Source organism: Cervus canadensis, chromosome 17 (assembly GCF_019320065.1).
Source record: "Cervus canadensis isolate Bull #8, Minnesota chromosome 17, ASM1932006v1, whole genome shotgun sequence".
Lineage (NCBI taxonomy): Eukaryota > Metazoa > Chordata > Mammalia > Artiodactyla > Cervidae > Cervus > Cervus canadensis.
The window spans coordinates 37,411,042-37,437,159 of NC_057402.1; the positions used below are offsets into that span (position 1 = coordinate 37,411,042).

The 26,118-nt window shown below is 35.0% G+C and overlaps 1 protein-coding gene across 1 annotated transcript in view; it reads right to left on the reverse strand.

Moving 5' to 3' along the window:
- IREB2 (iron responsive element binding protein 2) overlaps positions 1–26,118 on the reverse strand; it is a 49,246-nt gene that overhangs the window by 12,914 nt on the left and 10,214 nt on the right. Inside the window, exons 3-14 of the mRNA XM_043489775.1 lie at positions 18,679–18,844; positions 16,767–16,904; positions 15,664–15,882; positions 13,324–13,393; positions 12,649–12,832; positions 11,565–11,704; positions 9,223–9,394; positions 7,081–7,181; positions 5,345–5,461; positions 4,141–4,300; positions 2,932–3,067; positions 28–112 (exon numbers count right to left, since the gene is read on the reverse strand). Coding sequence (XP_043345710.1) covers positions 28–112; positions 2,932–3,067; positions 4,141–4,300; positions 5,345–5,461; positions 7,081–7,181; positions 9,223–9,394; positions 11,565–11,704; positions 12,649–12,832; positions 13,324–13,393; positions 15,664–15,882; positions 16,767–16,904; positions 18,679–18,844 — 1,688 coding nt within the window. The remainder of the gene's footprint in view (positions 1–27; positions 113–2,931; positions 3,068–4,140; positions 4,301–5,344; positions 5,462–7,080; positions 7,182–9,222; positions 9,395–11,564; positions 11,705–12,648; positions 12,833–13,323; positions 13,394–15,663; positions 15,883–16,766; positions 16,905–18,678; positions 18,845–26,118) is intronic.

The following is a 26,118-nucleotide window of genomic DNA, read 5'->3' on the forward strand; positions in this document are numbered from 1 at the left end:
GATATCCTAGTGATCCACATAGTTTACCTGTTTTACTGCATTTAAAACTGCTTCTGATAAGGGTGCTGTATTTCCCACACATGTTGAACATCCATAGCCAATGATTTCAAATCTGCATTTCAAAAAATAAAATGTGATTGGGTAGAAAAATCACAACATTTTCTGGTAAAGAAAGGACCAGTCTTATCTTTCATTTCCATCACTGTAATAAGATTGTTGAAGAGAATATTAACAACACATGAACCTTCATCAACATGTTCATTTCACACCTCCTGAATAATCAAATCAGACTCTCAGTCATGCTATCTGTACTGAATGCAAACTTCTGAAGAGCTCTGATATTTAGGATTCGCCCTAGTTAGACCTGGTTAACTAAATCTGACACAGAACTTATCACACTATGCAAGAAAATTCCTCAAATATTACCTGCTAGGAATATAACGTGACCATTCAAAAAATGGATATTATACTTCCCTACAAAGAGGTTTAACTGTCAAATATCAAGAGAACCTGGCTGCGAAAATTTGACCAAGGGATCCAGTTGGGTACTCTGATGGGAGCAATCTTTTAATTCTCAACCAACCAAACCCAAGGAAAAGTCCCTGACAAAAATACCAAGATGATATTAGGCTGGTGCAAAAGTAACTGAGGTTTCAGACTTTGCATTTTAAATCATTACAACGAAGCTTAAACACATGTTTATTAAAATCAAAATAGGAACAATTATACCAACACATTTTTGCCTATGAGAAATAAGTTGGTTCATTCCTGCAGTGTAAAAATCCATGTTTCAGGATTTAACGAACTCTTGGAAAGCATTTTCTGCATCCTGCTGGTTGTGGAAGCATTTTCCCTGTTAAAAGTTGTCAAGATGCTTGAAGAAGTGGCAGTCAGTTGGCGAGAAGTCAGGTGAATATGGCTGATGAGGCAAAACTTCATAGCCCTATTGGCTCAACTTTTGAAGCATGTGGCAGGATGTTGTTGTGGAGAACTGGGCCCTTTCAGGCCCAACAGTTCAGCTGTTGACCAATGCCAGCTGCAGGTGTTGCAGTTTTCATTATATCTTATTGGTTTGCTGAGCATACTTCTCCGATGTAATGGTTTCACCAAGATACAGCAAAGAGTAGTGGATCAGATGGGCAGCAAACCGCCAGTGATCATGATCTTTTTTATCGGTGCAAGTCTGGCTTTGGGAAGTGCTTTGGAGCTTCTTCTTGGTCCAACCACTGAGCTGGGCGTCACTGGCTATTGTATAAAATCCACTTTTTGTCACATGTCATAATCAGATCGAGAAATGGCTTGCTGTGGTGTAGAATAAGAGAAGATGAATTTTTTTGATTTGCAGTCAGCTCATGAAGTACCCACTTGGCCTAGCTCTTTCACCTTTCCAATTTGCTTCAAATGCTCACTGACTGTAGAATGGCTAACGTTGATTTTTTTGGCAGCTTCTCGTGCAGCTGTAAGAGGATCAGCTCCGATGACCTGCACTCAGTTGGTCACTGCCAACTTCCGACGGCCAGCCACTACGCTCCTCATCTTCAAGGCTCTCGTCTCCTTCACACAACTTCTTGAACCATAACTGCACTGCATGTTCATTAGCACTTACTGGACAAATGCACTGTTGATATTGCAAGTTGTCTCCACTGCTCTATAATCCATTTTGAGTAAGAAAATCGTTTGAATTTGTTTTTTGTCTAACATCATTTCCACAGTCCAAAATAAACATAAACAGCAAGTAATAAGTCATTAGAAAAAAAATGAAGCAAGAAATGAGCATTAAATGATGTATAATATAACCATATTTAAGAATGTATTCCAATACTGAATGGCAAAGTTCAACAATGCAAAAACTGCAATTATGTTTGCACCAATAGCTGAAAAACTGTAGGTATAATCCTCAAAATTACTTCCAGCTACGTGAGTGCCGAAAAATTGATGCTTTTGAACTGTGGTGTTGGAGAAGACTCTAGAGAGTCCCTTGGACTGCAAGGAGATCCAACCAGTCCATCCTAAAGGAGATCAGTCCTGGGTGTTCATTGGAAGGACTGATGCTGAAGCTGAAACTCCAGTACTTTGGCCACCTCATGTGAAGAGTTGATTCATTGGAAAAGACCCTGATGCTGGGAGGGATTGGGGGCAGGAGGAGAAGGGAACGACAGAGGATGAGATGGCTGGATGGCATCACCGACTCGATGGACATGAGTTTGAGTAAACTCCGGAAGTTGGTGATGGATAGGGAGGCCTGGCGTGTTGCGATTCATGGGGTCGCAGAGTCGGACACGACTGAGCGACTGAACTGAACTGAACTGACTCTTCTAAACAAAGAAAAAAAACCTAAAACCTATCACTTTTGCAAAAGAATTGATTTATGTAAGACAATATGTTCCATGATACATAGTGAAAACACTGCTAGCATCAATTATTTTTTTGAAGTGCTTAAGAAATATAAGAAAAGTTATTTTCTCCAACGTTCAGGGACAACTTAACCTATGCTTAGTGGTTCAAATAATCTCACAAAACTACAATTAAGACAATTTATTCATTAATAATGCAACCTATAAGATTTCACTCAGTTCTGAAAACTGATCTACATGACTCAGAAATTATGCAGTACCGTTACCATCCCTTTCCCTGTCTGTCACTGTTACTTGTCACCATTGTTACCTGGCTTTACTTGTCTGTCTAGTGTTTCCATCCTTAAACTAGAGATCACATCTACTTCTTGGTAACCAACACACTGCCTTGTTGACTAAATACGCTCAGTAAATGACTGCTGAGTGATATGGCCTCAAGGATTTTTGGGCAATGGCAAGGGAACAAGTAGAACCCTAAGTGTTTTTTCCTATCTCCTTTTTGCATATAAAAGGCCCTAACAAGTAGCTTCAATCACTGCTGAATACTAATATTAAAAAGATGGTAACCATCACTTACCCAAGCTTGCTAAGATATGGTAATACTCCACTTGAACTGAGGTAATGTGTAACCATTCCACTGCCTGGAGATAAACTTGTTCTTATATAAGGTTTAACCTGTAGACCAGCTTCAACAGCTTTTTTAGCCAAAAGACCTGCAACAGTAAATAAACAATAATTTATTATGGCAAAGTTTCTCTCCCTCTTTCCCTCATATTAAAGTAGGAAGTAAGAAAGGATTCATTTTACAGGTAACCTCCAATATAGGTTAGGGTGAAAGTCTGAAATTCATAAAATTACTGTCATTATCCTGTCCATTTATTCTACTGATTTCATTTAAACAAAAGTTGTGGTAGACATACTAGTGCCTTTATGCTATAAATTGTTAAGATTCAGTTGGATATCAAGGCATCATGCACACAAATGGAAGGATATATAACAATATCATGTACACATATAATATACACCATTAAATGAACCATTTTAAATGCTATAATCATAAAGAAGAAATGGCAATTTAACATTTATTATACTTGATTTTATAAAATTAGTGAACTGTTCTATGCAATAGTTGATTTTATATTCCTTGACAATAATCTTTTACTTCCTTTATATCTCAGTGGAATCTAGCACACTGCTATGGTAAACGTCTAGTAGATTATCAAGAGATTTGATAGAAAAAGCAGATACAACCTAAAACTCAGATACATAAGTTACAATTTTGAAAATTTACCGTCTTTGTAATAAAAATAAAATTAATAACATAAATCAGTCTTAGGCTCCTTTAGACCTAATTAAAACCTCAGAAAGGCTCTCAAAATCAAACACAGAGGACTTCCCTGGTGGTCCAGTGGTTAAGAATCCAGCTGCTAATGCAGAAGACATGGGGCTGATCCCTGGTCCTGGAAGATACCACATGCTGCAGGGCAACTAAGCCTGTGCACCACAACTGCTCAGCCTGCGCGCTAGAGACCATGCTCCACAAGAGAAGCCACCGTAATGAGAAGCCTGAGCACTGAAACTAGAGTAGCCCCTGCTCACTGCAACTAGACAAAGTCTGCATGCAGCAGTGAAGACCCAGCACAGCCAAAAAAATAGATAAAAATTATAAAAAAAAAGAAAAGCATCTTCAAGAAAACAAAATCAAAAAGACACCTATACTTATGCATAATCTACGAAACAGAATGTGAACCTAACAAAAACTGTATGGATATAAACCACAACCTACCTGCAGCAAGCATGACAGATGGATTGCAATTATTGGTACAACTGATAACGGCGGCAATGACCACAGATCCATGAGACAGCTTATATTCACTTCCTTCATAATGAATAGAGACGATATCATTTTGCTTTTCAGCTGCAATTTGGAAGCCTTTAAATCCAACCTACACAAATTTGCACATAAATATAAACTAAATATTCTTGATAGGTATAGAAAAAAAAGAGGGGTAGAAAATACAGCAGATCCTTGATATCTGACAAGTTTTGACTATTCGGGAGTGATGCTGAAGGTCCGTGATTTTCAGTAGTTATAATCCAGTTGAAGCATTAATTTGAATAATCGTGACAGGAGTCTGGTGGTATTCCTAAGCTTTTATCTACTGAGTGAGTCCAGCCAACTACTCAGGACCCAGCTTTTATTTGGCTTTGCTGTTCTTTATTCATTCCTAATTAACAGGAATTCTCAAAAGATGGTAAACATTTTTTCTTTGTTGAAAATGGCCTTGAAGATTTGCTTTAAAAGATCCTTATGTCTATAGGTGTGTAGAACAGATGAGGCAAGATGGTAATTGTTTAAGGGAGGTACATGGGAATTCATTACACTATTTTATTCCTGTAAAGTTGAGTATTTTCCACAAAAAAAAAGGGAAGAAAATCAAGAAATTACAAGAGGCTCTGAAAATAAAGCCAACTATTAGTTCTCAGAATAGAGAAAGTGACAAGATTAAAGCTGTGATTCTTAAGACAGAAAGTACAAACCCCAAAAGTCAGAGGTCACCTGGTATTCAGTTATTTTACCAGACTTAAGACAGTCATTACAACAAAATAGTAGTTTTTTCCTAGTCTGGGAAATCATAAAAAGTCTAGAGCACTGCTGCCCAATGGAACTTTCTGTGATGATATAAATATTCAATTGTTATTTGAATGTCCAATACAAAAGCCATAGCTACATGAGGCTATAGTGACTAAGAAACTCAGTTTTTAATTAATTGAAATTTTTTATTTAAATACACCCAATCAACCTCTGGTCCTAAAGTGAAATCTGGGAACCCTCATGAGATGTCTGACTTACATTTTGGACAGAGGAAGAGTGAGCTGCTACTGTGTGCCATAATATATAAAAATATAGCAGTAGATTGAGTTCATAGATCATCCTGCTAATTCCTGACTACTTAGCACAAAGTGTACTGACAAATAAGGTAATCTACCTTTTCATTTAAGCAAGCTTGGAAATCACTTTTCATATCTGTCAAAGCAACTCTATCCTGAGGTCTCTTTGGACCACTGACAGATGGAACTATTGAATTCAGATTAATCTGGATCACCTAGGAAATGAGAGAGAAGGAGAAAAGGAATTAGAATTCATTAGTACAGATTCCAACTTGAATACTGCTTTCTGAAGCAGAACAAGTATATTCATATTTGTTTTAATGATGACATACACTCCCAAGAAATAAATACATTAAAACCTAATTTATGAAATATATAAACATTTGCTAAAAAACTAGTAGACCAGTATGCAAACTACTGCAACACCAACTGTATGGTCTACATAAAAATTTTTGTTTCTCAAATGTTTTTCCCCCCACAAAGATAACACTGTCTTCACAGATGCCTTATGATAAAGTAGATGCTTGCACCAGCTGTCACTTTATTGTTTCTGATCCCCAAATTCATCCTTTGCCTACTCTGTGATAACATGGGTAGCCTTGGTAAACATTTTTCTGTTCTCAGCTTGCATAATGTTAAGTCTGGTCTACAGAGGGTGCTGGGGGGATAATAGAAAAAGGGATTTGCTAATCCTGGTTCTAGTGTGTCTAGCTAGCCAGGCGCCTGCAGACCATGTTTTTATTCCTTGGTTTAAAAAAAAAAAAAGAGTCATATTTTATAAAAATCCCACCTCCCAGCTAGGTTTCTGTTTAATATCTTCCGGTATTTCTACCATTTTCCAACTTACATTTCATTCGGTATAATAAATTCAAATTAAGTTTCTCTTCACTATGGCTTTCATCATTATTTAATAGCCCTGTTTATTCTGTTCATCACAACTGAAACATCTGCTTTTTTTACACCTTTGTTTCACGGACCCAGGCGATCCTAATCTGTGTTTTTAGTATGTGAATTTCTCTTGAAATGAACATCCTGATGAATTTTAATTCTATTTCTTATCATATGCTCAAGTTTTTTAATAGGCAAATTTATCCCATTTCACTATACTACCAAAAATTTTCCTTTAATTATGTCTCTTTAAAAAAAATGTGGACAAGGCACTAGAGTCAATAAACAGGGCAGAAAGGGACCAGAAAATAATCAAAGAAGTTCAAAGATTTACCCAACTGTCCCACAAATTCAATTCCGATGGGGTCTATCCAGCATTCAATATACCTAGTCACATAATATATAGAGGTATATTGAATGCTGGATAGAAAAATTTATTTATTAAGAAAAAAAAAAGCTAAACAAGACAATGGATTTCCCAACAAAAAAGAGCTTAATAGTTAACCATACCAATTATAACACCAAGCTGATTTAGATCCCTGACACACTTTTAGAAAGTGAATTTTATTAAAACTTTCCTGCAAGTAAATTCTACCTACCTCAATAGAAATTTCCAACAGAGAAACATTTGCTTAGACTATAAAGATATCTTTAACATTAAAGGCCATATAACTATCTTCTTAGACAGTTAATAATAGTTATCATTTATTGAGTACTTACTATGTTCTTAAAACTGTTATAATGAATTTGCATTTAACCTCTTAAAAATCCTATGAGATAGATACTATCTTCATATTTCAGAGATGAGGAAACTGAGGCAAACAAGCTAAAAAAAGTACCCAGGGTCGCATAGCTGGTAAGTCTTAAAGCTGGGATTCAAACCCAGGAGGACAGGCTCTAGAATTTACAGTCTTAACTACTATTAGGTGGGTTATTTTGTAGATACCTGGGAATATTCAGGTTCTCCTGAATTATCTTGCTCATCTCGAAACAATTTCACAGCTTTAAGGTATGCTTCCATTGACTCGAGTTTGGCTTTGTCAAAACCTAAAAAGATGATTAAAACAATAAAAATCCTGTCAGGAATTTCTGAATCTTTGGGAATAAGGATGCTGAATTTTAATGATGACTAACAAACAAATGTTACTTGTAACTAAGCACTCAGAAAAGATTTCTTTACAAATTGATAATATTACAATTACAATATTGATAATATTACAAATTTATAATAACAATAGCAAAAATTTTACTCTTCATGAAAACTCTACTTTATAAAATACATATCAGAAGCCCCTTTTAAAAGTTACTCAATCACTTTGGTGGTCCAGTAGCTAAAACTCCGTGCTCCCAATGCACGGGGCCCAGGTTTGATCCCTGGTCAGGGAACTAGATCCTGCACACTGCAACTCAAGATCCTGCACACTGTAACTAAGATCCCCCAAAGCCAAAAAAATAAATATTTTTTAAAAAGAGCTATTCATCACAGAAGATAAAAAATACTGAGCCAGTTATATAAACTCACAAAAATACTGTTTGCAAGAGAAAATCCAGCAATGAAATTGAACATAATAAATTACTATCCATCGTGAAAGATGAAATTCATTACTTTCCCTAAACAACAAACATTAGTGTACCAGTCAAAATGAAAGAAAATAGTAAATGAAAGAATAGTTTTAGAGAGAAAAGAGATTTAACAAGATCTTCCAAAAATTAAAATAAATTAGATGTTAAGAATAAAAGCTTCTAATTAAATATTTTGGTCGTTATCCATAAGCCTGATGAAAAGTAACTGTGGTAGATTATATTTTCCAATTATTGCCACAACAATTTATATCCCAAGATATATGTTCTCTTACAATGTGACAGAGGCAGAAAATATGTTCATTCCCCAAATGCAAGCAATGTGATTTCTAGCTGGCTAATGCACCCTCTTCCTCCCTCCCAACCCTCCTCTCTCAGGTTACTAACCCCTGAAAAGCCACCATGTGAGAAAGCCCAGATTACATGCAGAAACCACATGTGGGTGTTCTGGCTGACAATCCCGGCCAAGTTCCCAGCTGACAGCTAGCATTCACTGCCAGACATGCAAGTGAACAAGCCTTCAGGATTTCTGGCCCTGGTTTTTTAAGTGTTACAGCTGAGGCTCCAGACATCATGAAGCAGAGACAAGCAATTCTGGCTGTGCCCTGTCTGAATTACTAACCCACTGAAACTATGCAGCATAAATGATTATTGCTGTTTTAAGCCACTAGTTTTAGGACAATTTGTTACTCAGTGATAGTCATTACTACATTAACTCATATTAATGTGAAGAATGAGGCATTTCTCTCTTGAACCATTCTACAACCCAAAGAACAGTTTATAGAAAACGCTACATTCTATGAGGACCATTCCCTCCAAGGTTTCAAATGACCAGCCATCCATTTTGCCATTTGATTCAATCCGCCCCCAAACTGAATACTAGAACATATCTCCCCAATATACTTATGAGTAGAGATGAGTATCAACAGTTTAGTAATGACCTCTTGAAAAATAAACAGACTAACTTTTAAAGAACAGGAGTCTTATAAAACCAACACATTCTTGTTTTGTACGTATTTCCTATATTAAATGGTCAATAGAAGAGTGGTCAAAGTTCCCAGTCAATTAGGCTATAGTAAGAATTTGGAACCTGTAACCCTATGTTGTTTTTCACAAAATTAAGTGCTGCTTATTCTTTAGAGAGAGCACTGGTTCTCAAATAATCTTGTCTTGTGACTCCTCTCTTCCTGGATGTAGAAGACAGCACGGTGAATGTGGGAAAGCATGACTTCCATTAAACTGCAACGTCTGATCACTAACGGGGTGGAGGTATCCATTATTATGTGGAAAAAGTGAAGCAAAGAGCAGCAGTTTGAATAATTTCTCTAAATTGTAATGACTCTAGTCACAGTGGACTAGAGTTTAAGGACACAACACTCTTTAAGCACATCTGGTGCAGTTTATTTCAAACTTGCTATTTCAAAATAAGATCATATCATGAACATTAAATAACATGTACAACGTAGTAATTTATTGTAAAATATTTCCTAGTGATCTTACATCTTACCTGTATGTTCTAAATGTTTTAATGTCACATTGTCAACAGGGAAAAAGCTGAGGATAGCACCATATTCTGGACACATGTTTGCTATTGTAGTTCGATCTACTATAGATAATTGTGAAACTCCACTTCCAAAAAACTCAACAAACTTTCCAGCCACTCCTACTTGCCTGAGATGCTATATAAAGAGATAGATAGAAACACATACAAAATTAGCATGGATTCTCTGAAAACCACAAAATCTAATTTTTAACCCATTACTAGTGACAGTTAAGGAAAGAGGTCCTCCGTTATTTTTATGAAACATCAACTCACTCTGGTTTTCCAGCTAAAGGCAAATAGTCAATAGAAGAATGGTCCAAAGTTACTAGTAGGATTAAAAAAAAAGCGCTTGAAAACTCAAAATGTCTCTGAAATCAGGGTATACCATAGACTCTACTATGTATCTGCTAACTGGCAGTCTTCTTTTTTTTCTTAGCAGCACAGAAAACAATAGTTCTAGCCAATGAAGGCATCTTAGATTTAGTGAAATATTAATATACTGATGAAACTGTGTATTTAAATTTTAAAAATTAGATACTGCTATAAAGATTCTTCAAATCCCAAATACTGGTCCAAATATTTAGAGCATCATTAATTATAGGTAAATTTCATTTTGATAGAATTTAACATGTGGCTTCAAACTTAATTCCTTCTAAAATTATTTTTCTTATTACTAAGTAACCAAAACAGCTACCCACCTTTTCTGAATTGTAAAATGGTTGCATAATGGTACAGGGAGTGTGCCCAGGACAATGACTAAGTATGAAACAACATTCAATCTATGAATAATATCAAGTTCTAACATTTTAGAAGTGCTAAGGATCATTTAATCCTAACTTTTTTATGGATGCAGAAACTCGACCCTAAAAGAAAGATTTTTATTTTCACTATTTTTGATGATAAGAGCAACACAGATTAGAAATACCAAGTCAAATGCTGCTTTCACCAAATTAATGAGGTACCACAATATACATTTTGAAAAACAATGATCAATTCTATAAAGATATGACTAGAACAGGACCTCAAAAAAGGGACATAACACTCAAAAAGGTACACACACATATAGATTTAACTTTCATTATCAATAAGCAAAAATGTCTAAAGTAGATGTGTAACACTGTTAAGAAAAAATATAGCCAGAGGAATCTAAAAAGCAGCATTAGTTTTCAGGATATGCAAAGGAAAAGAATTGATTTTTCTAAAAACATAATGGGCTATTCCTTTCCTTTAGGAATAATCCTTCAATTCTCAATTTAACTTTTCGATCTTCTGTTACCATACACTGAATCAATCATTTCTGCAAGATGTCAATTTTTTTTCTAATTAGGGAAGAAGGATCAATATTAAATGGTGAGAAGGAGGCAATACCGTTTTCTTTCCCTGCGGAGTATTCTAAAAGCCTTCAGCCCAGAAATCTAACCAAAAATGCTGAGACTCTGGGATCCAAATATGAATTCTATTTGGAACATTTGCCAGGTTCCCTCATTTAATGAAATGGGACTTAATCATAACAATAAAGTTAGTGAAAATGAAATTGGGGTGGAGAGTTACAAACTATTGTCTTTAGGAAACCCTAGATTACATGTATTAAACGCATGCAGCCAACATTTTAAAAGTTCAGAGAAAAAGTTTCTATACAATATTTTAGTTTCTTTTTATATTGAAACAGTCGATTTATAATGTGTTAGTTTCAGGTGTACGGAAAAGTGACTTTATAAAAATGTTAAAACAGTCAATAGAAAAATTTGACACTATTACACTTTTACCCATAATTTTTAGTACTAGCTAATACAGTAATAGTTTCCAGAAGACAAATGATTCAATTAAATATTAAAGGAGATGCAATTAGACATTTCCCAAGTGTGATTTTTTAAAATTCAGGTAGGCAACAAGTATTTACTGAGGCTATAAGGCATAATGGTTAAGAGTATGGACTGAAGAACCTGACTGCCTGGATTAGAATTCTTGCTCTATACTTAATATTCAACCCTATGACCCTCTGGTTAAGTCACGAAAACTTACTGTGTCTCACAATTAAAATGAGGATAGTAACGCTACCAACCTCATAGGCTTGTAACGAAGAATAAATGAGTTAACACTTCAAGCGAACAATGACACAACAAACTGCTTTGTACTTACCAGTATAAAGTATTACTATGATGACAACTACGATGACAAAGCTAATACCACCACCAGAGTGCTGAGAATGAGGTGATAAACTGAAATACCTGCTCTCATGGGGCTCTTCTACTTACAAAACAAAATCAGGTCCACTGAGTTATACAGTTAGTAAAATTTTAGCTTACCTTTGTAATGCCAAGAACAACATCTATGGATGTAACAAAAGGATTCGATGAACCAGTTAATTCACATCCAACCACCTCTGGTAAAGTAAGAGAAACTGGCAGGCCAAGCATAACTGCTTCTGTTTCAATGCCTCCAACCCCTAATGTAATAAACACAGGTATATGAGTATGGCACCTTTAAAGATAAGTTATCTTTTCAATATCTAAATCTCTAGTGTCTCACGAGTTTGTCTTAACACAGTACCTTACACATTGCTATAATGCTAGCATTGTAGATATGAAACTCAAGTCCTCTCAAAAGAATGACTTCACTCACAAGACTGAAGAAATTTTACTTTTACCATTATTTTAAATTCAGAAAACACTTAGTATCTACAATGCTAGGTACTGTACTATGCTCAAGATACAGATATGAACAGAACCCAGCCCCCGTCAACCTCAAGACACTAAAAGCCAACAATTTAAAAACCTGTAAAAGAGTAACTGTGCTCTGAAAGAGCACAAAGCCATGAGGTGTGAGAGCACAGCCTACTCAGGGAAATCAACAAGCCTTTAAGATGTGTTTGGGTAAATGGCTAGGGGCACCATGTTGCCAAGGACCCTATAAAAAACACGAAGAAATTTGGATTTATAAATAAGGCCAGGAAAAGCCACTTGAAGGACTTTCAACAAAGGAGTAACCACACTGCCTTCACAGACATCATCATCATTGGAAAAGTTGAAGTGTCTGTCGCTCAGTCCTGTCCAGCTCTTTGCAGCCCCTTGGACTCCTCTGGCCATGGAATTCTCTAGGCAAGGATACTGGAGTGGGTTGCCATTCCTTTCTCCAGGGGATCTTACCAACCATCATCACTAATCACTCCACAAATGGTAGTGCTGTGCTGGTCACAGTGCACTTTTCTTTTCATAAATTCTCTCTTACGCCACACTGTCCACAAACACTCGAATTTAATTTTTGTTGTTAACTGTTACAGGTGAAAAAACAGCCTCAAATAGGCTATAAAGACCCTGCTATTTACGTTCTTTTATAATGTTCCTGACATCCTCTCTCAAAAGAATTAAATGTATTTAGTCATTTACTTACCCCACCCCAGAATCCCCAAACCATTCACCATGGTTATATGAGAATCTGTGCCAACAACACTGTCTGGGAAGAGGAGGTCCTTCTCGTCAAAAACCACTCTCGACAAATACTCTAAGTTTACTTGATGAGCCGTTCCGGTTCCAGGAGGGATTACAGCCACATTCTTAAAAACTCTTGAACTCCACTATATTTTATTCAAATTTAAGAAATCAACTGTTAGCATATATCTGAATTCAGTTCACAATTAACATATAAATATTGACATGGAAAATATTTTACCAATTTCATTATGGTCAAAGTTTACAATACATAAAAGCAAATATGCAGATACTAAACCTACATGTATTCATTTTGCAGATTATTCAAACAAAGTCAAAGAATAATGTTCTAACAGTCCAGATAAACAGTAGCTTTCAACTATGTTCCAAGGATTCTCAGGGAGAGAAAAAGGGGAAGGCTCAAGTAGAAGACTCTGCAGGTTCACCTGAATTAGAGCCACTGTTTTTAATATTTTATTATATACTAGGGTTTCTGATTAAGATTTTATTTGAAGGAAAAAAGTAAAAAAGGGTTCTACTGATAATATTTAAAAATTTCTGGTCTAAAGATATAAAAAATTGTACCTTTCAATATTTTATAAACTTCTATTAAAAAATTTCCCCAAATCATTTATACCTTGAAAAATTGAAGCCTCTCTCGATTTCTGCCAAATTCTACTTCTTGATTTTTTAATACTGTTTCAGGTCTAAACAGAAAAAAAAACTGGCATTAAATGTATGTATTATAGAAAAGAGCTGTCTTTGTTTCTAAGTCTTCATTCTTATGTACTTACATACAAACACGTTTTTAAAAGTCTAGGAATAGTAATTTACTAGACTTTTCAGAATCATTATTTTCAACAATGAAGTTCTGCTTTAAATAAAATCAGAAAGCTATTGCAAGGACTTAATATTTAAGCCATGTCCACACCAGTGTCCCAAACTGTACTTCATATGCATTGCTGTGTTTGACTAAAATATTAAAAGTAGCATGGTAAGTTTTGTTGGATTTTCTAGTGCAAGGAAAAAGCAGAGTAGCTACTTTAATGAATATACAATAAGCACGTATGTTTCCACCCACTTGACGCTTATGCCACTTTTACTAGGAGATGATTATCGATTATCACTACGCGGCAGTGACAAACAACATCATTTTATAAGCTTAAAAAGAGTTTTGGGAAAAATCTTGTATTCACCCCATCCCAAATGAAAGGGTCGACTTTATGTAAAGTTGCAGTTTAGTTTACATAGATTATATTTTATATAAATTATTTAAACTAAGAGATAAAAACAATTCACTGCCAAGCAGTAAACATACTGCCATTTTTAGGAAGCTATTTTTATCTAATGGATATTAAAAAAAAAAAAATGATTTCTAACAGCTTTAAGTTGTTTATTTCATCTGCCAGCTGGTGATTTAAGTGTTGACTAGAATATCAATATAACCTAAATTATACATGTCCTCTAGGGTCCAGATAATTATAGTTGTTTAATTGTCAACTTTTTTAAAAACAAAGATTAATAATTCATTGCTGAGTGATCATCTGAGCACATCTTAATGAGATTTTTCTTACGACCTCAGGGAACAAAGCTTTCTAGAGTCACTCCAATTATTTTTTTTACCTTTCCATAGTACGTGAAAGCTACAAAGCACCATACAAACATTTATTAGCTCATAACCTGACTCCAAATTAAGCAGTGATTTCAAGTGCCAGATGTATGCTCTGAACTCTCTACCCCGCCATTTTCTGTCTATAATGAATACTTCATTGATGCATTAAAGCACGTGAAAAGAGTTACTATTTTCATACAGCCAGAGACAATATCCAGTCTTAATATTTTGCAATTTAGAGTCAAAATTAAACAGAAATGTTATACCAGATTGGATTTTTAGAAATAAAAACATACCACCTTAGGGCTTCATACCATTTATAAAAAGATAACCAAGAAAAATCCATGATTTTTTGAATCATACATTTTCCTTTTCAGAAAATTAATTTCTAAACAAGAGACATCAATTTCAAAAGTTCAACAGTCCCTAAAAACCAGGACAATTAGGTAAGAGGAATAGAGTACTTACATAGAACTGACATAGCAAAGGACCCACAGATTATACTCAATTCTTAGGAAGAGCACCTGAGGTCACTTACAACCCAAGGTTTTATAACAATACTGAGCACAAAACAGAGACCCACCTAGAACTTGAAAGAGCTAGTTTAGGGACAAGTGACTTAAATGTTACTATTTGGCACTTATGATGAAATATGTGTTCATAATATCCTTAACCTATACATTAAATTTGCTAAATTTTTTAAACCTGAAAAAGTCTAAGTTATCTTTAACTAACCTTTAAAAGATCTGACAGTATAATAACAATGGGACAAACATAACTCTCTTTAAGACTTTAGAAACTGTATAGTATATGAAAACACATCACACAGCTTTTATGACTTTGAAAAAATTACATAGTAGGAAATTTAATGAACTCTTAAGGATAGGATTCTTTTCCAGGCTGGTTTACTACTTTCCATGGTACGATTTAGGAAACTGCTTATCTAAAACAGCTCATTAAGTCTGTGACATGTGATAATGATAATATTCTTAAAACAGAGAATAAGAAATTTCCTAGAAGGAAAATAAAGCTAAAAATATAAGTAGGGATTTCTACAAAAGAAATGTGAATGAATAATGAGCATGTGAATGAATGGTATAAATTCACTAAAATAACAAACTCAGCTCAAGATATTTCTCTGCCTACATTAGTTATAAAATTAAATATATTTTAAGAAAATTCTTAAAGTTTTCTTCTGAAGAAACAGAAAGATTACGGTATTTGGAGACTACAATTTTAATTATCTTTGCTTCTTTCAATACAACAGGAAGCACAATGAATATGAAGGCAATGTAACTGGAATTAGGAGAAGGAAAACTGAAAAATAACTTGGCACTAACAAATATTTTAAAAAACATCTCATACTCAGGCACTGGTTGCAAATGAAAAGGACATAGGATGGGTGTGTTTTCAATCTGCGAAGAAAATTTTCCTGAGTTTCGGCCTAGTTCTCCAGAATCACACGATCCTCGGCAGGTAGCCTGGCCTCTGCAGGGAAGCTTCTTAGGCTGCACTCTAAGTGGAGAGAGCTTTCCTGCTTTCTGTAGGTCACCACCTCCAGGATTTGGAGCATTCTGTATTGCACTATCATTCCAAAAAAAAGAGACAAAATAAAACCATTTAAAAGCGAAAGAAATTCAGTGCTTCAAAAAGCATACACCAGCAATGCTATCTGGAAGTAACAACTGAATGTTAATTCAAAGGTTAAAGTACCATTTAAATCAGGTTTCAAAAGCAAATCTCAGATTACAAAAAGAAGGAGGGGAGTTAATTTATGATGATTAAAAAAATAATTCTAAGTGCCCATTAAAATCATTTTCCTACAGTAACTTTTGGCAAGTAGCGAAATTGATCTTTTCCCCCATCTAACAACTTAAAAGACGCTCAGAGCTAGAGTTTAACCTATAGCAAAAGTTTTAATAAACTTTCTTATTCCATTACTCCAGGGAAACTAAATAAACTGGTGCATGAAAACATAATCATTTCGCTAGTTTGACTTTGATCAAAAGGATCATTTAAATATAAGAAAATTTATTTCAGTGGAAGGAAAATACAACTGTAGTAAGCTCAGTGTTTCCAATCACCAATTTAATATAATTAAAGACATCCATGGCTCATATCTTTAGAGTCTCTCTGGAAGGGAAATTAAAAATCAAAAAGGAAATGAAGGCTTTATTCAGATACCCACTCTGAAAAGCAGGTTCCAGGCTTATACATTTCTATAAAAATGGCAGCAAAATATACAAAGAAGAAAATCACTTTAAACTCAGACTTAGTTAAACATAAATTTCACTGATACATCAATTTTCACCAGTTTTTCTTTTTGTATATTAGTCAGTACTAAATGTTGCAAACTTTACTCTGGCACAAATTATCTCTATTCCCTTTCCTCTATACCATATACTCCTAGTGGACTGGCTGGCAGTCAATTTGCATGTCTGTTTTTATAAATATCTGTATTAAAGTACCATTTGTTGAAGTCAATTTGCAAGGAATGGTCAACCGTGAGATCTGTCGGACAGGCAGGATGGACTTTCTTAGGGTCACCTCCAAGAGTTTTCACTGCCTCCCTCATAGCAGCAAAATCCACCATTGCCGGTATTCCACTAAAAAATAAAGAACAATTAACTTCTAAGTCTTCTTTTATATATGCTCAAGTAACCAATATGCATTTATTCATTTTTAAATTTAAAAAGTATCCTTTTAGTTTGCATTCATGTGTGATAATGTATCCAAAGTTATATGTAGCCTAGTTTAATGAGAATATTAAATACTATCTGAGAACTTGAGTGCTAAAAGGTAATGTGCCAAGGATAATACAACAGATGATTCTTAGAGACATAAGGGAACTTCAAGGAAACTGCTGGTGGAGTCCTTTCTCTTGTCATGAATTTTAAGATATCCCACCCCTTTACCCCAGCTCCAGCCCCTTCACTCCCAGTGCCTTGTCTCCAAAGTTATTCACTGAACATAGGAATCTACAGATAGATCTGTATCTGCATACATATCTCCAGCCAACTATATAACAAGCGTTTACCAAATGACTTCGAGGTGCTAAACACCAATGGTACAAGGCTAAATAAATAAGGGAGAGTAACTGTTCTCAAGGAATTTGTAGGAAAGATACAGTAGCAATTACAGAGGAGTACCGTAAGTACTACAGTAGCAGCACACACAGAGAAGTAGCATACTAACCAGATTCGGCCAGTGGGTGAAGAAGATGTTCTTATTTGTCTAGCTAACTCCTACGCCTCCTTCAAAACTCAGCTAATGGTTAAGTCTTCCAATAAATAATCCTTGGACACCTAAATTAGGCAAAGTCCTTCAAGCTATGGTAAAGACTTCTGACTTTATTCTAAGTGTGTGGAGAATGGAGGAATGATATGACCTTTATCAACATTTTTTAGCCAAGTCACTTCATCTACTGCGAAAAGATAAAACTATCCATTCCAAGTGTAGAAGCAGGGATACCTGTTCAGAGACTATTATAGTCATAGTCCAGGTAAGTGAGAATGGGGTTAGAATCAGAACAACGGAGGTGGAGATGGTAAAAAGCATTTGGATTCAGGATGTGTACTTCAAAGGCAGAGCTCACAGAACCTACTGATAGACTGGATTATGTATGAAGGAAAGAGAGGAAGCAAGGTTAACTTCTAGATTTTTGCTCTAAACAGCATCATTCACTATGATAGAAAAAACTTGAAAAGAAGTAAATGAGAGGGCTGGGCAATGACATTTAGGATATATTAAGTCTGAGCAGCCTATTGGGATGACAAGTAGGCAGTTAGGTAGAAGTAGTTTTTAAAATAAATGGCTACAGGAAAACAAGCGTCTGATTTTTTTTAAAAACTTTTTATTTAGCATTGGAATATAGCTGATTAGCAATGGAGTGAACAGTGAAGGGATGTGTGTGTGTGTGTGTGTGTGTGTGTGTGTGTGTGTGTGTGTGTGTGTGTGTGTGTGTGTCCATTCTCCCCCAAATTTCCCTCATCCAGCTTACACATAACATTGGGCAGAGTTCCATGTGCGATACAGTAGGTCCTTATTGATTATGCATCTCAAATATGGCAGTGTGCACATGTCCATCCCAAACTCACTATCTCTTCCCCTTAGCAACTATAAGTTTGTTCTCTAAGTCTGCTGAGTCTGCTTCTAAGTTCATTTGTATCCTTTCTTTTTAGAGTCCACTTATAAGGGATGTCATGATATTTCTCCTGCTCTGTCTGACTTACTTCACAAGTATGACAAACTGCTTTAGTTTAGAAAAGGTAAATTTTAAAATTTATAAACTAATCTTCCCAATTAAGAGACATCTGGGAGTATGATTCTAGAAAGAAAACACTCTAAAAATTCATCATGAAAAATAATCCTACTACTCACGTAAAATCTTGAAGAAGAACACGGGCAGGGAAAAAGGGCACTTCAACATTGCTTTGTTTGGTTTTCCAGTCTAAAATGTTCATAACATCTTCCTTTTTCATTAAAAAGCCATCACAATTTCGCACAGCAGCTTCCAAGAGGACCCGTATTGAGTAAGGCAGAACATCTGATTCAAGAGAAAATATTACTATTAATAAAGGAATAATCAACTACATATTGTAAAAATTATAATAGCAAAATGTCAGATAAAGACACAGATGTATTTTTTCTCAATTTAAAAAATTTTAGTCAATAAGAAATAAGGATTTGCTATAAAGCACAGGGAATTATATTCAATATCATATAATATATCATATGATATATTCAATATCATATTCAATATTAATATCATATATGATATTGAATTATATTCAATATCATTATATTCAATATCAATGGAATATAATCTGAAACATATAATTGAATCACTCTGTGTATACCTGAAACCAACAAAATACTGGAAATCAACTATACTTCAATACAAAAAAATTTTTTAGTCCAGTAAACAGGAAGTGAGACACCATTCTTGTTAATATGAGGCTTTCTATAAATTTGACTTCCCTGTATGTGAGCTGAGGCCCTGAAAGAGCAGAGGTAAAGCCTTCACCTATACTTTAATAAAATAACTGAAAAATTAATTAAAGAAAAAATCTTTACACGAGAGCTGCACTGACTTGGGCATATAAGATTGACAAATACTTAATTCAGGAAAGACACAGAAAAACTGAAAAGCACAGATTAGAATAAATACAATAATGAAAACATTCCAATTATGTTAAAGAATGGTTAGTTTGTAATAAATTTAAAAGAATCTTCATCAAAAATAGTTAAGGTTTAAATATAAATCAGGGTGCTTAAGAGAGCATAATTCACTTCATGAAAACTGTTGTTTAACTCTTGATTACTAGTTTAAGGATACTATAAAGAAATAAATTTCAATATTTAAAAAATATTTTATCATATTAAATTCTCACACCAAATTTTGCCACATGAAAGTATTTCCTTAGGACTGAAAGATTGAATCAGTATGAAATTAAGGAATTATGCTAAGTCACGGTAACCCACACAATAGATTACTATGCAGCTGTTTAAAGGAATGATAATCTCTAAATGCTAAGAAGTGATCTCCAGACTGTATCATTAAGAGAAAATTAATGCAAAACCATGTTTATAATATATACCTTTACAGTAAGAATAAAAAAGAAAGTATAAGAATATTATATTAAATATAAAATTAAAAATTATAATTTTAAATGTATTATATATCATTTAAAATATTATATATTAAAATATAATAAAGTATACCCCTCCCCAGAAAGAACAATGAAAAGATAAACTAAAAAACCCAGTATATATTCCACACAATATTTTGGTTCCATCTACCTAGCGGGACATATACTAAGGGCAAAAAGATCCACAAAGAAAACAAATTATATTCAGTCATTAATATTGATATCTGCAATTTTGAAATTCTCATATATATGAGAAGAAAGTAAAAAGTTACTTTCTTTTTACCACTGTTACTATGGTTGGGAACCAAGATTTAAGAGTAATGACACAAGTGTAAAATCAGAGTAGCTAAGTTAAAAAAAAAGAAAAAACCTTACATTTAAATTTGTATCATCAGTACAAATTCATGATTTTTTCTTTAAAAAGAACATATGTGCTGCTTACCTCTGATCAATGAGGTAATGCCTAAAATGCCTAAAATGATGACAATCCAATAGTAATGAAAAGCTAGCAACTCAACCTGCTGTTTCTAAATACTGTTTCCCATTAAAAAAAAGAAAAAAAAAAAAAAGAGTTCCTTGCAGAAATGATTGGTTCCATACTTGGGAAAGGACATGCACGAATGAGCCTGGAACATTTGGTGTCAGAAACCAAAGAAGTTATCAAAAACTAACAGGGACACTAATGGGTCAATATGAGCAATAAAATGAGTAATGACTGTAATACATTAAAATATATCAAATATAAAAAGAGCCCTTAGTTCATAATGACTCTTTTGCTACAGAGCATACTCTGAAAACTGACAAAGAGGGGAAAATAAATCATTAATCCCATCTTTCCTGATTTCAAGTAACAAAATAGTTAAGAAGAGAAAGTTTCTTGTAATAGAAGAATTATAGCTAATAAATGTAGAAGGGCAGTGATATAATTAGAAAAATCACCAATGTGAAGCATCTAACGAAATAGTAGATCTATACAAGGATCGTAAGTGGATGATAAAATCATGAGGTGATATATGAATGGAGAACTTATAACGGATGGATCAAGCTGAGAACAATTACACCCAACTCAGCATCACCAAAAGTAGGACATTATAGATGTTAAATGCCTCTTGATTTAACAAGAAATATAAGCCCAACTATGAAATGTTCTTTGCAAAAATAATACAAACATAAATAAACCTGAATCTAATCAAACATCCAGTTGCCAAGAAACATGGGAGACAGTATGACAATAAAATGAAACCATGAAGAAGCAATCAAATCTACAATGTAGTACATTCTACAGAACAAAGAACCTTTTTTTCCAACATAAAAATGGCATGGAAAAAGGAAAGAGAATGAATACTTTGATTAAAAGAGATTTAAGAAACACAAAGACCAAGTACTATCTGTGGATCCTATTTGGATACTGTGTGAATAAACCAACATTTATATACTTCTTATATAAATATATAGGAATATATTTATACAGTTATAAAAGAATATATTTATACCAGGGAATTCACATTAAACCAGAGAAATGTGAATATGGACTGGGTTTTAGAGCATAGTAAAGAATTACTGTTAATTTTGTTAGTTACAAGTCCTTTTGTACATCAGAGATATATACTGGAGTATGTTTACAGATTTTAAAAAATGGTGGAATATTTGAAACAAAAGATTGACAAATGTTGATAACTGACTGACAAACACATGGTGGGTTATTATACTATTTTCTCCCTATTTTTATGCTTGAAAATTTTAACACACATACATTAAAGCATAATAAAATTGAAAGTAAAGAGCATAAAGGACTACATAATCAGAAATACTAAATTCAAAGCTATCTCCAATTTGCTATCTCCAATAGGTATGACTTTTAGAAAGTGACTCAAATTGATGCATTTTCTCATTTAAAATGGGAATGCCAGCTACACAGCAGATGTGAAGAATACCTTACTTCATCATCTCTCTAGTACATGTAAAACCCTCAAACAAACATATGACAAATAGTAAGTACTTAACAAATATTCATTGCCATTCTTAGCTCAATCAAAAATAATGAAGCCCCCCGAAACCAAGAGGAATTACAGAGGGGACATTTTTACAACAGAACATTTGGAAATAACAAGTAAAATATTATCACAGAAGCCAACACACAAAATTAACTTTGGTTAATTATTCTGGAAAAATAATCTCCTCAGGCATCTTTTTCGTTTCAAGTATCTTCATAAAAAGCATTTGTCAGATTACTAACAAAATATAGTAAAATAAACACCAGTAATTATCTCCACTCTCTCCTGAAATCCACTAGAGTTAACAGTAAAGAAAGTTATAAACCCACAAGAACAAAGAAACAGAAGCAAAGCTAACAAAATTTTGGAAGATAGTCCTTAATTGACTGGTAATGGACTGGGCAGAACAGAAAAACCTGAAACTAAATGCCCACAAAAGGAAAAGGCAATCAGAAACAAAGTCTAGGAATCAGGATAGCCTGCAGTAAAAGAGGAATGTGAAAAACTAGAAGGCAATGTAACAATGCCTTCAAACTCCCAAGTGAAAATAACTTTCAGCCTAGAAATCTGCAAATAGGTAAACTATCAATTATTTAGGCAAGGTCTCTGTAGAGCACAGGAAACCCTGCTCACTGTTATATGGCAGCCTGGACGGGAGGGAAATCTGGGGGAGAATGGATACATGTCTACGTACAGCTGAGTCCCTTTGCTGTCCACCTGAAATTATCACAACATTGTTAATCAGCTACACGTATTCCAATACAAAATAAAAAGTTTTAAAAAAGAAAAAAAGCCAAGCAGTGAGAAATTAAAAAACAAAAATTAGTCAAGTTCTCAAAAACGTACTTCTCAGGCACCCTTTTGTAGGAAGCTATCAGGATATGGTATATAAAATAAGGAAGTGGAGAATAAAAAATCATGAATTCTAGGAAACAGTCTAACATAGGAAAGAGCAGAGACTCTTCCAGGGCAACACTGTAAGTAAGCCACAGAGCGGTCAGCCTCAAATGCAGCAGAAAACGAAGTACAGATGGTATGCTGCCAAGAGATGGGGAAAAAAATTAACTGATAGATTACTTGGTTATACCAGGAGTTTAGTTCTTCTGGAGAGCATGAAGATGAATTCTTGATAAGGATACAGAAAACTAAGCAAACAAAAAAGGACAATCATTAATTCCAGAAAAAAAATATACAAAGTTGTAGGAGAAACAAGATGCAATCATCATTTACTACATGGACTGGTTGAGAATATTTATAGTTATAAGTACTGAATATTGTTTTAACCAAAATTATAACTATATGAGGAAGAGGTACAAGGTATATATGCAGAAGAAAAGTGCCAAATTCTCATTTTCCACAGTAAAAAGTTAGTGAAGTCTAAAACTGAGAGATCAAGAAACAGCTGTATAAGCAAGGGTATTTAATAATATGGAGGAAATTATTAAAGGAAATGACCAAAAGAATTAAAAATAGTATTCTCTGCAGAATAAAAATTTGGGGCAGAGCTACTCTTTTGGTTATAATTTTAGTGGTCTTATTGTTTTTTTAACTCTACCATTTGAAAACTAGTATTAAATTAAAAAGCAATTAAAATAAAGAGTGTGCTAAAAGCGGACATTTTGTCATTAAGGAGTACTAACTTGCAGATCTGTCTAATTTCATGGTAACTACTAGAGGCCCACAGCAAGGAAAGGTGCAAACGAACACCTTCCCCCACAAACAAAACATTTCTTATTTCTCTCTGCAGTCGCCAGCCTCCGAGATGATACCAGCCATCGTCACCTCTCAGCACTCATGCTCACACAACCTACACTGAAAATCAGCTGCTCGTGTTACCAAGAGTAAGGCAGAGAGGACAGAGGGTTTTTCTTTCTTTCTTGCATTGAAGTACAGTTGATTTACAATGTTGATTAGTTTCTGGTGTACAGCAAAATGACTCAGATTCATACACACATAATTATGGTTTATTGTAAAATACTGAATCTAGTTACCTATGCTATACAGTAGCTCCCTGTTGTTTATTTATTTTATAAATAGCAGTATATATCTGCTAATATTAAACTCCTAATTTATCCCTCCCCCACCCCCTTCCCCACTGGTAACCTTAACTTTGTTTCCTATGTCTGAGAGTTTATTTTTGTTTTGTAAATAAGTTCATTTGTATCATTCTTTTAGATTTCACATATAAGTGATAACATACTGTATCTGTCTTTCTCTGTCTGACTCACCTCCCTTAGTATATATGATAACCGCTAGGTTCATGACAGTGCATGACTTCTAATGCTAGGTTACAAGTATTTCAGCATCGGCCTTCTTCTCTCAGATGGTTCACTCTGGGAGAAACTGGCAGCCTGTTAGAAGGACAATCAAGCAGCACTGAGGAGAGGCTCATGTGGAATAAAACTGAGGCCTCTGTGCCAACAGCAAGACCGAACTGCCAGTCATGTGAACGGGCCACATTAAAAGCGGATCCTCTAGCCCATCAGGCCTTTAGATAACTGCTGCCCCAACTAACACCTAGCTGTAACCTCATGAGAGATCCTGAGCCAGAACTATTCAACTAAGCCATTTTTGAATTCCTGACCCACAGAAACTGTGAGATGTTTACTTAATGTTTTAACCACAAAGCCTTTTGGTTTAAAATATATTATGCAGTAACAGAAAACCAATACAATTTTCTCCTTCAACTTCTTAGACAGTAACATCTATAGTTATTCATTTAAGATCTACTATGGAGTATGTATCAAGGTGCTTTATCTACATTACTTCATTTAATCCTTAAAGTATATCTATAGGTGGATACTCCAGAGCCCCAACAGCAAGAGTAGCTACCTCGGCTTCTTCCTACTTTACACATAAGCCTAGATACCTCTGGATTTATCCCTTTCCCAATTAAGTAGGCAGCTGTGGACCTCCTCCTACTAAATGCCAACTTTCTATCGGAGCTCTGTTTGCAATTCCCAGTTACACGTTAGGACTCATTTGAGATGAGTCAACAATTTTCTCACCTTTCCTCTCCTTTTCTATCCTTCAACTGGATTTTTCCCATCAGCATTTCAAGTTCCTAGTTCCAGTTTCACACAAACTTGTGTACACAAGTACACACATACAGTTTCCAAGAACTGCTTTCTTCAAACTCTCAACCAAGTTTTTTGAGTCCCTCATATTCCCAATGTCCACTTTTCTACGCATTTCAACTTACACTTCTATACTTCAGCCCAGAACAATCTGATTTCTTAAAATATCAATGAAAGAGTTCTAACTAGAATTCCAATATCCTCTCTACAATATTCAACAGAGCTAACAATCTCCTCCTCCTTGAAACATTCTTTTTCTCCTGGCTTTCACAATACCATTCTCCATGTCTCCTATCTCACATTTCTGCACCACTTGCAAGCAGAAGCAATGACTGGCTTTGTTCCAGACTGTCTTTAAAAAGATGTAATATAATGACTAGCCTTGGGAGATAAAGACAGTGTCTCTTATCGGAGCAAAGGGCAGGCATGCTACCGTCCGTTGTAACAGATGTGGGCTCGCCAAGTCAGACTTCCTCTTCTTTAACACAACCTCGTGTGCAGGTTTCACCTGACCCTCTTCAGCAAACGCTGGTACCAAGCACCCGGCTCTGCTGTGGGTGATAACGATCCGTTGTCTCTGAGCCAACAGCTTTGTGTCTTCTGCCAGCATTTATGAAACTGTCAGTGTCAAAATTTTCACTCCCTTACAGTTCTTAACATCTTCTGGCAGCCCTCTTTTGGTTTCCTGGCGACTTCTACTCCTTTGTTGTTGTTAAGTCACCAAGTCACGTCCAACTCTTTGCGACCCCGTGGACCCCACGCCAGGACTCCTCTGTCCACTCTCTCTCAGAGTTTGCTCAGATTCATGTCCACTGAGTCAGTGATGCTTCCTAACCGCCTTATCCCCTGACGTCCCCTTCTCCTTTGGCCTTCAATCTTTCCTTTCCCTGACCTTCAAATGTAGGAGGTCTTCAGCGTTCACATCTAGGTTCACTTCTTTCCTCACTCCACACTGTCTCCTCTCAGGAGTGTCAACTGATCCTGTGGCTTCAACACACTCTCGCCACACAGTAATAAGAAAATATTCTTCTGCAGTCCAGGTCTGTCTCCTGAGCTCCAGAACCATGCCTCACAAACATCTTCACTTGAATGCTGATA